Source organism: Hakea prostrata, chromosome 7 (assembly GCF_041222555.1).
Source record: "Hakea prostrata isolate BN-2017 chromosome 7, UWA_Hpros_2, whole genome shotgun sequence".
Classification (NCBI taxonomy): domain Eukaryota; kingdom Viridiplantae; phylum Streptophyta; class Magnoliopsida; order Proteales; family Proteaceae; genus Hakea; species Hakea prostrata.
Window position 1 is genome coordinate 70570530 of NC_142606.1, and position 13699 is coordinate 70584228.

Below are 13699 nucleotides of genomic sequence, written 5' to 3' on the forward strand. Positions count from 1 at the left end.
CATTTCGCACAAATCTTGAAGATTTTCATCTTAGAGGTAACCACACTTCTCCAAATTTCATTTTTACAAAATGCATGATAGAATGTTGTTGGATTGGTATCATCAAAATATATAGATCCACCGAGCACAATACTTGGTGTTGGGATGGGAATTCACTATGTACTTACCTACACTTGTATAGTTGTATAGTTGTACTGATGTTTACTTGATTATGTGTTTGGTGTTGAGATGATGGGATCACTTGTTCTTTTTTCTTCTAATTTAATGAAGATCTTTGTGTTCTCTTGCATCATTGCATATTCATATTTATTTAAATTCATTGACGTCATATTCCAAACTTCTAGTTTCGCCCGCATACAGCGGGAATGTGTCGATCAAACCTTTAAATTAGATTTTAGGCAAAAATAATACTCTTTATATATTTATTAACCTCATATTAGACTAGATACCAAAAATCAGTCCAAAATGACCGCACATACCCCCAAACTGGGGGTGAAATTTCAACAAAACATTCCCAAATTCCAATGACATGTCGCCGACATTTCGAGGTTTCGGTGATTTTGTCAAAATTTCGCAATATGAATCACCAAGATTGCACACTAAGGTGACTTGAGATCTTTAGTTGGAAGTTACAACTTTTGGTATTATCTCTATGGAAGTAATAAGGATATCCATAATCAATATTATTTATAACATTATTGTGATTTCCAACAAATTTTTCAAAATATTTTAAGTGAAACCAACTTGTAATAGTATCAGACTCCGCTTGAAATCTGATCAAGAACCTTCATCTATTTTCAGCAAAATACCAACTTTTTAGACCTTTGACAAGGTTCTTGACCGAAAAATGAAAAGACCTAACCAGGAGGCACATATCTAGGCCATCTTAGGCTTTATAATAGAAATGCTCCCCTCAATCAATCAAATACGGTTGAGAAGATGAATAAACAAATAAGTGTACAATAGGGAGTGGTTGTTTGATAAGTTTATTGACTTGGAAACCAAGCAGATCTATTGTGAAGACAGACTTTCTCAACTTGTGGGAATAGTTTCACAGGACTTCTGGACATGAGAAACAGAGATTATGCAAATGTAGAGAGAGAGAGAGAGAGAGAGAGATGCAAATGGTAAACTGAAAGGTTTGGTACAAAAATGTGAAAATTTGGGCAGCTGAAACTTACATTCATCTGTGATTCATTAGTGAAACAATGTCATTAGAATACAATAATTTTCCTTGGAATTTTCTTCTTTTAATAAAAAGGATGTATGCCAGGTGCAAGGTCCAGCCAAAACTCCCAAATGTTTAAGAGTAACTGTAAAGCAGCAATCAAGTTCAAAGATATACAAAACCCCGCAGAGATCTTCAGTATGTCTCCAAGCAGCTTGAAAGCTAAAGCAGTCTCCCTTTGCCCTTGCAAGTTGGTCCATCTTAGTTGTATAGAATTCCTGCATTCTCTTATCAGCTGGAAGTCTCATAATAAGTCTATCTGAGTTCATATGATACATCCATCGCCACAAGCTGTTAGTACCGTCACTAAATCGGGCATTCGATGCATTGCATCTGAAGTGGGATGAGGAAGAGAACAGTGTCCAACCAATTTAACACCGACTCATTAAACTGCCAATGTTTCTGGCAATCTCTTCTTTTGATTCTGCTGATACAGGTACGTCACCAACATACATGTCGAAGAAAGCCCCTGCAAGTGAGAATATGTTAAGACATAATTCATACTCCTAAATTGTTCCTTCCATCATTAATGTGCACAGTACAATTCTATACAAAGTTTGATTTTATAATGAGTCTAACTGCCAATTGGTCAACATTAGCTGAAAAGATACACCACAGACAAATATTATATGCAAACTCTACTCCCCTCCTTTCAGAAATTTATACTAAAACAATTTTGTTTCCTTAGTAGAGATATACTGGCCACTGTATGACCTCTATATTGTTGGTTTCTGTACAGAAAATCTAGAGATGAAAACACCTCACACATCATTCTATAGCCTAAGATCCTTGGATAGTTTATGTTAACCAAGTACCAGGGCCATTTAACAAAAGCAAGCATTCCAGTTGGTAACATTCTCCATCCGGAGGTCTAGACTTGGCCCAGCCCAGCACAATTACTGTTCAACTCATCACTTAGTTCCTAAAACAGATGACCTAGGCAGATTGTTTATGCAAGTTGACGTCTGGCCTGTGACTAATTGAATCATTTGATCAATGAAATGGTCCCCAAGGCAGGTCAAGGGCCAATTGGGTATTCAGAACAAGGCTTATCCTGGAAGATTTAGGCCACAATATTTTAGGATAGTTATAATAAACTATATCACTACTCTTGAAATCATATAAATATAACATCCGTTGAAAAATAAATAAGTAAAATAAAACCCCTGAGAACAGTAACTTTCAAAATGCAGAAAAGAAAAGCCAGGATCCACATATTTCCCTGGTTATTCTGTCATTTAAACAGTAACAAACATGGTCAGAATTCTAACTGAAGTATATTCTTTGACTTACAACCATGGGACTAGATGTTTGTTTAAGAGCATTACATACTAAAGGCAGCACAACACTACATATAGGTCCAGTAGACAGACACACACACAGTAACTCAAAAATAAGAAGAAATCTGGGGATATCAAAAGATCAACTTACTACATAAATCCTTGCTATGAACTGCTCCAATCTTTTCCCCACCAACTGCAAAATAAATGCCAACAACAATTAAATGAGAAAAATACTATTTAAGTTCCAAAATCCACAAACAAATAACAAGTAACAAGACAAAGAGGCCCACACCCTAAATGAAAATAAATAAAGCTCCAGTTTAATAGGTTCAGCATAATGGTATTAGATGCTTAAAATTCATTTAGGGTTGATGCACCTAAGCAAGTCAATGGCACAACATTAATGGATTCAAGAATGGATGCCCATATTTAACCAGAAAATATGGTTAGAAACACCATTTAAAATAATAATTAAAAAAAAAAAAAAAAAAAGGGAAGAAGAAATCTTGTTTTGATGTTTTCAACGAATGCAGGCTAAGCTCTGACAAACATGCAAAATAATAGATCCATGGTAACGACTTACTTTCTGTAATTAAGTCCCCATCAACTGTTTGTCGGAAATCAATTGTTGTACCCTGTATTTTCCAAATTAACATTGAACTTACATTATGGCCATATCACTGGGAAGAATAAAAGCCACAAAAGAGCCACTGATTACCTCAGGTATTGGGATATCACGAGTGAAATATGAACGAAAAGTTCTCAGGCAGTGACCGTCATTGTTAGGGCTCAACTGAAAATTTATGGGGAGCAAAAGCTTCAGCAGACTTTCATTTAAAAGACCATCAGAAAACAACGTACAAACTAAACTCCAAGGTGCATGACTTACCTTCAACAACCGAGCACGGAGAGACTTCTCAAAAGCACTAAAGAAAACAATAACATAAATAAATATAACCGAAGCATGAAAATGAGAAAATCAATCGTCCATATTAATAACTACTCTGCATTTTTTAAGATAGACTTCTGTTATATAATATATAATACATTAATAACTTTTAAGGTTTTTCTTTTTTTTCCGGTCGCCGGGGGGGGGGGGGTGGAATTTATTTCAACACTGTTTTACATTTTGAAACCTTATGTACCTTACATTGGACAACAAAACTAGCCTACTGTTCATCAGGAACATCATATATTTCATCATGATAGGAAAAACCTTCCAAAGCAGAGTAAAAAGTACGATGATGATTGAGGATACAAATGGATACAAGTAATTCATACAAAGAAACACATGGATAAACATGTGCATAAACAAGTCTTGCCTTCCTATGAAGTACATACAGCTCATGCCCAAGAACAGACACTTTCCCACTCTTAAGTTATTTAAAATCATAAGTCATCATTCTATTAAGAACTAATACATCAGAGACTGCAACAAATTGAGCAGTTGTAGCCTTCCACATAACACAGTATGCCTCTCACTGCCAATAGCACGTTTCATGGTGCAATGAAGTTGTAGAACACTAGATGTAACAACCACTTGCAATATTCCTTCACAAAACTAGTTGCAATGTGAATTCACAAACAAAAAGGATCAACAACTCATAAGCAGCCCAAAAGTTGACTTTCCTAGGAACTACTATCAAACTTCATTGTTAAACCAATCTCAGTACTGTGTGGATGCAGTTGTAAAAAGAATAAAAGAAATATATCCAGAGATGACTATTTCAAATGAATAACCAAAGGACCAATATAACTTACTCTCGCACTGTATTGATTTTAAGCCCATGGCAATTAACCACAAGCCTTACTGTCATGTGAATGTCATTCCTGCAACAAGTTGACAGACAACCTGTAAGTAAAATGTATATTGTTACCCCAGTGCTTAAAAGATCTTTTTCTTTTCCTCCTTTTTTTTTAATTATCATCATCATTCTAGCAGCCTTTTCATGTCTCAGAATAAGTCGAAACAGATACATATAGTAACACAACTCACTTAGGGAAACTCAATCCCATGGTGCAACAGCTAGTAATTCTCAGCCCTTTTTTGTTGGCTGACCGAAAAGTAGATTAATATTATCAAACTACTACGAAAATTTTCTATAGACTATTTATCAAAAAGCCTATCTAACAAACTAAAAATACTGGAACTTTTAGTCCCACCAACGCATTCAAATTTCAGAATTCTGCACACTGCATCAACCAGCAGAGGCGATGAACTTTCAGGCCCACCAACATATTCAATTTCAGATAATGCACACCAGCACACTAACTAGAAAACCTAGATAATTAAGAGAAACAAAATGCAAGTGAAAGACTTTTCCAGTAGAAGTGCCTGCAGTGGATAAACTACTGTTCTAGTGATTTAGTCACATCTTATTAATTCTTCAGCTTCAATTCTTAAATACAAAATTTGAAGAGAAAGTGGCAGCTGAGGATCACCACCAAATAACATGTGATGGATTCACACCAACACCAGGTCTGTACATCACATGGAGGCTTCTCTCCACTTCCTTCCAAACAATTTTTATTAAAGATTGTACAGAAGGGGCATGGTTTTTGTGGATAGCAAATTGAGGTAAGGGGACTGTCCCAGTAGTGGTATATTTTGTTTCCTATGTTCCGCAACTAGATCTATTACCTCGTAGGAACTTAGATTCTGATTTGTGTTAGCAGCAAGCTTATAAATAATTATTTAGTACTGATTTATGGTTGCAACAACCTATGCTGACTTTCATAATATCAGACCTATAATAGCCTGTCATCACCTTCATTCATTTGATAATCCATTTAGACATATTTCTGGTTGCAATAACCTATGCTGCCTACATGCTGTCTACAATCCAGGTTGATGGTGACACAAAGATACTTGGAATTTCTACTTGGTGTAGCCTTAAACTGAAGAGGTTCAACTAAGGGCCACTAACAGGATCTGTCAAAAAACCAATTCAAATGGTGATGTGTAGATTTGGGTTCAATGCCAACCAGTGAGGACAACCTGTTTTGGTCAAGATTTGGAAGGCGCATGTGGAATGACATTATAAGAGATTGTTTCAAGCTGAAGGGTAGAAGTAGGTACGTAGAAAAAAGTTAGGGTTTCAGGGTTCTGGTTGGGTACACAAAAACATAGGTTATAATGGTTGGATGGAGGGAACTTGTGAGAGAACTTATGTAATGGTATATGGAGATGATCCCTAAAGGTTCAGACAAATCTGACTGTTAGATTGATGCAGATCTAAATTTGAACTTTTGGTTTTTAAGGGAGTACAAAAATTCAGAAAAGGGGGTTAAAACCTTGGATCTCGGAAAGTAATTGATGTGTACTCTTGATTGGAAGAAGAGGATGCTATGCATAGGCTATGGGATGGATTTCCAACAAATTCTAACGTTTAATCCAGGTCTGAGATAGTTTTGAGGGCTAGGGTTTAGAGAAAGCGAAAATATCAAGAAAAAGGGTAACTGGGAATTAGGATCTAGAGAATTAGAACAAAAACTGCAGAATTTCAAATCAGAACTCACTATTATTGATACAATGCTTGAGTTAACCCTTAACCTTACAGAATTTCCAACAACTTTGAAGCTTCTCCAATGGAGACGAAATGAGATAGCTTGAGGGAATCGTAGGAGACAGATAAGGAATAAGCAACAATGCTAAAAACAAAACTTTCAAAAACCAAATAGTCTCTGATCACTCTAAAAGACTCAAATAAAATCAAAACAAAATTCTATCTAGCAATTAAGTATCTTAGGTTTTCTTTGTCATAATTTATATTTATGTTTGTGACCTATTTATGAATAACGGATTATTATTATAATAGGTTATAAGTGATAAACAGTTTTCGTTTAGTTACTACTAGACATAATATAATATATAACAAGAAATACGTTCGCTACCATGGAATGAATAACATATTATGCATCATCAGTTTGGTTTCGGGTTGGTTTCGATTAACTTGTAAATATATATCAGCTTTAGTTTTGGTTTTGGCTCACTTTATAGGTTTGGGCTAGTTTTGATATCCCTAAAATATTGTTAAAGTGGAGATGGGAGCAATGTGGAGGTTGATGAAGTAAACACGATTTGAAACCCTAAGTGGGGCCACAAGATGGCTCTAAGAAGCCTCCCTAGGCTGGCCGAACCCCCTATGAGGGGTATTTTGGGCATTTTCTGCCCTAAGAACTTGTAGGAATTTAATTTCAGTTTAATTTCTAGAGTCCAAGCTGGTTAAAGAGTCTTGTTGGAGTTGGTAGTTGAGTTAGTTATTGAGTCCTTAATTCTTTCAAACTCTAGCACATGCAACAATTCGAGTTTTACTAAAAACAGAATTTAAGCATGTGCTTATTAGAGTTTAAGTTAATTTAAAGTTTTATTTCAGCATGTGTCCATTAGGGACCTTTGGATGTTTTAGACTTTATTTCAATGGTTGAGATTATGTGGTGGGATCCTAATCTATGAAGGAATTCCACTTAATGTAAGAGTCTTTTAGTAGGCTATAAATAAGAGCCTACTCTTTTTTTGTAAGTTTTAAGTCAGATTATTGAATGAAAAAATTGTTGAGGACCGTGTTTCCTGTTGAGGGGCCCTCTGGTGGATTTTTTCGTAAGTTCTTCAATATTGAACATCCTTCTTCAAGCTATTTCAAGTCTTCCAAGCCTCTGCAACCTTCACAAATTCCAGCCACCAATTAATAGCAGCAGCAGTAAGAACCAAGTAAGTACAGAAGCCCACCCCCTCCCATCACCTCCTTACCCAACCGCAGCCCTTCCCCCACGATTGCAGGCCCCCCTCTTCCCTTCCACCTGCCGCCGTGACCTGGCAGCAGCCTCCCCCACTACATGTAGGCATTCCAGCCCCTCCCCTCATCCCTACAACTTCCTGATCCTTTCCCAGCCCCTCCCCTCCCTTCTCTAGCCCTCTCAGCCCTCTCTCTGTGTCTTCTTCCCTACGGCAGCACTAGAATCCCTCCTATTAGGTCCCTAATCCACACCCCTTGCCTCCCTTTTCCTTCCTAATTGGATCGCATGTCTCACCTCACCTCATCCCTTCTCCTGATTCCATCTAAAACCTAAAATCCTAAAACATCAGAAAATTCTACACTTCATCTTCTTCATTAAAAATTCTGCAATTCATCTTTAACCTCTAGACCTAAAACCTATTTTAACCTAAACTCTCACCCATACTCCAAAACCATTAGAACTAAATCTGAAATTACAAAAACAGCAACAACAGTCCTATTCCCCTAACTAAACGAAACCCTAATATCCTAGTTTCCAAACCCTACTTTAATTTCCAGATCTAAAACTATTTTACAGCAAGGCCTTGACCTAACCCTTGTGAGCCCTAAAACCAGTCCAAAGATTTACATGCTGGCAGATTCTAGGCAGCCCTCAATTTAGAGAAAACCCACAAAACCCCTAACCCTAAAATTGGGTTCACATCAATTGAAGAGTGAGAAAAACAAGGTTTTGTTCTAATTTTTGGTAATTTTACCATCTTACCCTACTTAAGTAGTATTTCTGCATATGTTCATTAATGGTACCCTCATAAACAAACATTAAAAGTTTATGGTGATAAATCTTAAACAGCTCTTGACCAGTTTATGAATTTATGTTTAAATTGATTTATTTTAATGAGAAACAGGGGTCATAAATCATACCAAATCTATTTATGTTATAGCACAAATAATCATAAATTTAAACTATGCCAAAGAGAATCCTAATCTGACTCAAATACAGAATTAACTACTAACCCCGTGTACTAGCATTATCCCCACTTCATGGGCTTATAAATAAGGCCCATCCCGAAAATAAGAAGCCTAATGTCAATAAAACCCACTCAAATGACCCATTTGGACATTCTCAACTGTATCATTTGGTGCTGTTGAGCATAGCAATTGCTGTTGCGATTCTGATTTCTTTTCTCCTCTTCTCTTTTCTTCCCCTAAGTATATCTTCTGTCATTCAAGCTACTGCTTAGACCCAACCCCAACTCTTCTTCTTCTTCTCAATCTTCTAGACCAAATCCTACTTCCCCCCCTTTTTCTGTAAAACCATTCCCCTTTTTCCAGTTATTTTATTTTCCTTAAACCTTATCCATCAAAACATATCTTCCATCTAAAATAACCATCAAAACTTTCCCGAACTTTAGGGATCATCCCCATACCATTACTCAAGATATCTCCTGGGCTGTAACCCAAGTTCTTGTGGACCCAAATCAACCACCCTAAAATCTTAAAATCCTCACTTCTGGCTCCTAGTTGGTCATCAATTAATATAGGACTACATCAATAACCCTAACCTTAAACTTATTCCAACTAAAAAGAAGCCTATTTTTTTGTCATAACTGCATCAAGCTGTGCAAGTGCCTTGGTCACCTAGGAAGGCTCCTTAGACACGTTGTTGGTGTCACCTTGTTTTAACCCTCTCCGATGCTTTCAATTCGCCATAGTGCCATACCATGCCCACTATGCCATTAATCCCAATAAAACATACTTGTGGGTAGATAGAACTGGTTTGTGGCTTGATGTGGATTCCCAAAACCTGTCCTAAATCAAATTGGTATTTCAAGAAGCTAGATGTGAATGGTAACCTACAACCTCTCTTTCCAGATTGCAACATGTAACTAGCACTGAAATCTTCTCATTATATTAATCGAAGCATTAATCATTACTTCTGTTCTCAAAATCCATAAACAACAGTAAGACACAACACAAGTAATATGCTGATAGAAGGAGCATTTTCCAAGAGATCTCAGGGCTTCAGTATTAAGTGTACCTGAGAAGGTCATCAAAGAAGTCTTGCCGGTTGTTAAGTTCACTGATAGGTACAGAAGCATATTTCGGCCCCAGTTTCTCACAAATTGAGTCAGGTTGAACATCTATAGGGAGAAAAATAAAGCAAGAATAACTGAACTATTGCAAGAAACACAGGCTTTCTAAAGCAAACAAGCACTCTTCACAACAGAGACAATTGTAAAAAACCCAAGTTCAAATTGCCACATACTAAACTTGCTGCTATTATAACAAAAGGTCAAGAATTGTAGCCTGGTCATATTGCACCAGCACACAATTCAATGTAGCATGCACAGGGACATCACACAAGTAGAACTTATCATTCCACAGTGGTGGAGCAGTTACATTACACACCCCAATATTTGGGTGCAAGATCCATGCACAACTAGGTAGCACTCTTTTTCCAAGCACTATACATTTTGATCCTACTTTTGATTTAAAATGTCATCATCCAGCCTCCATAAACTCTACTGAACTAAGTCTTATCTCAATTATGCTTGGTGTCAAATTTGGATCATCACTCAAGCATTATAGAAAAACAAGTCGAAATACTACAATTAGAAAGACTCAAGAAACATTTAAGCAAACTCACATAGACCAAATGCATACACCTTCAGAGATTTTATTTTGAGTATTCTCATAGTCCTGGATCCAGTTCCGACAAGAACCTGAAATGAATGCAGAGAATTTGTTATTTTTAAGAGACAACTGCATTTCATAAAAGACATGATCCTCATTTAGCTAGTATAACTACCTTAACAGAAACAAGTTCAACAACAGCAACAATGCAGCCTTATCCCAACTAAATGGGTTGACTACTTAGTTCCTTGCAAAAGTAAAATAATGATAATACAAGTAGAAAAGAATGCAGCATAATTATTACTACACTAACAAAGTCAAGCCATGAGAACTAAATCATAAAACATGATCCTGCTTCACCGTAACCTTACGTAGTGGAAAAGCAAGGATAATAACATCCACATTGAGCTCTCAGAAGTACCGACTTAGATTAAAAAAAAATTAAATTTAGTACAAACTATTGTTTTGGGTGATCAAGAAATGGAGCAGCATGTATATTTGGAATAAAAGAATAATTTATTAACATCGTCAAGTAGAGTAATGGGATTCTATGGCAAGAATGGCACCTGAGGCTAATTGTTGATGTTATTGTCATTGGTTTGGAAATTTACCTTCAGTGTGCTATAAACAGATATGGGAATTAGATTACAAGGTTTACTTATAGTACCTCATAAGTGGTTCACCAGCCTAAATCCTCTACATTGTATATTTTTTAGCTGTAAATTCAAGTAGCTAATTCTTCATCTGCTTGAAATGTTACACTAACTTAAAAAAAGGCACATCCATATGGTTCCAGTTAATTCTCATATACCAGTGGAGTTTGGATATCAACCATGAATATGAAAACCAGAAAGGAGACTGTTTACATTCTAACCCCCACCCCCCCCCCCCCCCCCCCAAAAAAAAAAAAAAAAAAAAAAGAGAGACTATTACTTATGAGCACTTGCAATGTAACTAATATCATTGGCAAAGTCACTAAGAACAATGGGAAAATTGAACACATAAAAATCTAGAGGTGGTATGCAGAACAATGACCTCCGAGGTTGTGCTGCACTTATTTTCTCCATCTAATTCCAGAACTGTGGGGAATTTGATGCCTGTTCTGGGCTCGGTTGCATGCCTTGTCCAATTCATGTCCATAATAGAAAAGCAAGCACATCCTCGATGCTCATCCAGGCATGGTTGTTGATTCATGCAACTATGGATTTCCACTTCATTATTCTCCAGAGGGATAGCTAGAACCCTTGAGGATCTAATTACCATGAATAATCAAACTAAGTTAGAGTTGAGAAGTGCACGAAGGGTAGATGAATAAATGAATAAAGAGCTTTACACAGCAATTCAACATCTAATGCTATGATGCACCATTTCTTCTCCGTCATTGATGAAGTTACATGTAAAGGGGCTAAGATTTGAAGCAACATGTGGAACCACATGACAATCTATTCAAGATTCTAACAGAACAAGAAAAATCCAAAATGCACATAAATAGATGAACCGCTCAAGTTGATGGAGTATGTCCGGCGCAAGAGACTCACAGGTTTTTGTCAAATGGTGGAACTAAAGCAGCAGCTAAAGAAAGCACGGGAACTGACTGAAGCTGTTCAAATTCCTTGCACAAGTGTCTGAATGTTGATCTAGCTATCTTGCCAAAATGAAAAGCGGAAGAAGATTCTCCTGTTGATCTAAAATTAAATTGCAACCCAATAGTATTATGTCTACATGAAGTAACTTGCTTAACTTGGGAGCAAGTTTTACAATTTCTCTGATTTGAGCCATGTGAATTGCCCGAGTGTATGACATGCCTATTTGACCCACTTGAAAACAAGAAAAAAAAAGCTCCAGCAAACTTTGAAAGGCAACCAAAAGCTTCTTGGAAAGCTAAACTTCCAGGAACATTTAAATATCTGGTGAGATAGAGAGAATTGTCGACAAATGATCCAATGTGGGACAACAAATGACCCCCAAAATTCTGAGATAAAAGGTGCTCCGAGGGAAGGATATATGGAGATCCTCCATCAGCATCCATAAGGAAAAACCAACTATTCCGCATGATCCGTGAATTAGAAACCTGAAGGCACAAGCAGATTATTTCACTTCAATTAGTAAAACAAAACCGAACACCCCAAAGGGTTCCACAAGAAAACGAGATAATCACATGATACGAGAGTTCAATGAAGAAATTCCCAAAAAAATAATCAAACCCAAAAGAAAAAGGGATACATAGAGGTCTCTCCATTTCCAGGTTCCATAAATGAATCAGAATTTGATCAACCACGAATCTAAGGCATCAATTTCTTCACTAAATCTGTTAAAGTAGCTTTCATTTAGAAGAGAAAAAAACAGAACAAACCTGAAATGAAGTCCGACAGGCTTACAGAGAAAGATCGAACAACTTTCAGGTACAAAAGAAAATTAATTAAAACATAAAATTTAGGGTTATTACGGAGCAAATTGTTTTTAGCAGAGAAGGAAAAAAAGAGAAACAGAGAAGGATCAATTAAGAGGTCTGTGGCAAAGCATGGAATATTCTTTCATTGGCGATTCCGAACAAGTCTCGCCATTGATGCTTTTCGGAGAAAGTATCTTTCGAGTTTCGACTTCCTCCCTTTTCAAAGGGGGTGCGGTTTTTACGGTTTCTTATTATTAACGCGCGTGGCGGGTACCTGAGTCAGGGGTTTCCGTTGTTTTCAGTCCGAAAAGACTTTAATAACCTTCTTGATCTTTAAAATGACCTCTCATTTCAAGTACAACTTGTTGCTCAGGTTCAGGTTTTAAGGTATTTTAGGTCATCCGAGTCACCCGGATTGTGAAGTTTTTGGACGGAGAGTCAAACCTCACGTTTCAGTTCAACACGGTTAGCCGTCCAATCACTCCTAGTCCAAACACCTTGGCTACCAAAAATGTGATTAATTGCGCAGCCATGAAGTCAAGCCCTCCTCCTTACTCACATTGGGGTCTGCTCTCTAAGGTGCCTTTGTCAAGTTGGGATCTTCTACCCACGAGGCAGAGAAGATAAAGGATTGTACTTCTTCACGGCTCTCAACCACACATTTAAGAGAGGTGTTCATTTTTAGTTTATCCTATTCAGAACTCTCCTTTGCGATTTTATCTGTATCTTCCTTTAGAGCATGTTTGGTTACCTGAGTCTGGAGATTCAAATCTATAAAGTCATAATTCATAAATTAACTGTTTGGTTAACCTAAATCTATGGAATGAAATCTATGAATTCATCCTGAAAAACTATTTGGTCGATGTGATTTTTGTGAATGCGCAAATATTTAGCGCTTTTATAGTATGTGTAAAATCCATATCCATAAATCTATAGATTTATTTTTTAGCATAAAAATATAATCTTTAGATTTCATGAATCCAAGGATTTTTACAATTAAACGGATATAAATCTCGCATTCATAAATCTAGAGATTGAAATCTCTGGATTCATGTAACCAAACAGACCAAAAAAGAAATCTATGGAACTTTCAACTCTATATGAACGATTCTCATACAATCCTTCTCATTTAGGTGTGAATCACATAACATACTAATGAAATCCACCTTTTATGGATTCTATTTGTATAACTCATATTATACAAGAATGGTACTTATTATGCACAAATGCACCACCAGCTATGAATAGCTAGGATTGAACTTGTGTGAACCCTTGAAACTAGTCGAGCCAGGGTTAGATGCAGATCAACCCTGGATATGATCAACCAGATCATGTCGAGCTACTCAACTTGAGAGTGATAAAGGAAAATCCATCAAATGAATTTGAACGAGGAAATTCCCCAAGTTCATTGAGCTGGACCACACAA

General features: G+C 36.7%; 1 protein-coding gene across 1 annotated transcript; it reads right to left on the minus strand.

Moving 5' to 3' along the window:
• Positions 1–1110: 1110 nt before the first annotated feature.
• Positions 1111–12480, minus strand: FAP2 (Chalcone-flavanone isomerase family protein). The gene is made up of 11 exons (XM_089161814.1): positions 12235–12480; positions 11420–11952; positions 10917–11133; positions 9895–9970; positions 9286–9388; positions 4273–4341; positions 3401–3437; positions 3230–3304; positions 3095–3146; positions 2660–2704; positions 1111–1697 (listed from the first exon to the last, which is right to left on the minus strand). Exons 2-11 carry the CDS (start codon positions 11932–11934, stop codon positions 1600–1602), a joined length of 1287 nt encoding a protein of 428 aa, XP_089017940.1. The 5' UTR covers positions 11935–11952; positions 12235–12480; the 3' UTR covers positions 1111–1599.
• Positions 12481–13699: the final 1219 nt, after the last annotated feature.

Excerpts from the sequence above, each read along its gene's own strand:
- FAP2 (XM_089161814.1), bottom strand. The coding sequence starts at position 11,934 with ATGCGGAATAGTTGGTTTTTCCTTATGGATGCTGATGGAGGATCTCCA. Across the intron at positions 3,305-3,400 it reads TCCGTGCTCGGTTGTTGAAG|TTGAGCCCTAACAATGACGG; the intron begins GTAAGTCATGCA and ends ATAAATTTTCAG. Across the intron at positions 2,705-3,094 it reads TGGGGACTTAATTACAGAAA|TTGGTGGGGAAAAGATTGGA; the intron begins GTAAGTCGTTAC and ends TTTATTTTGCAG.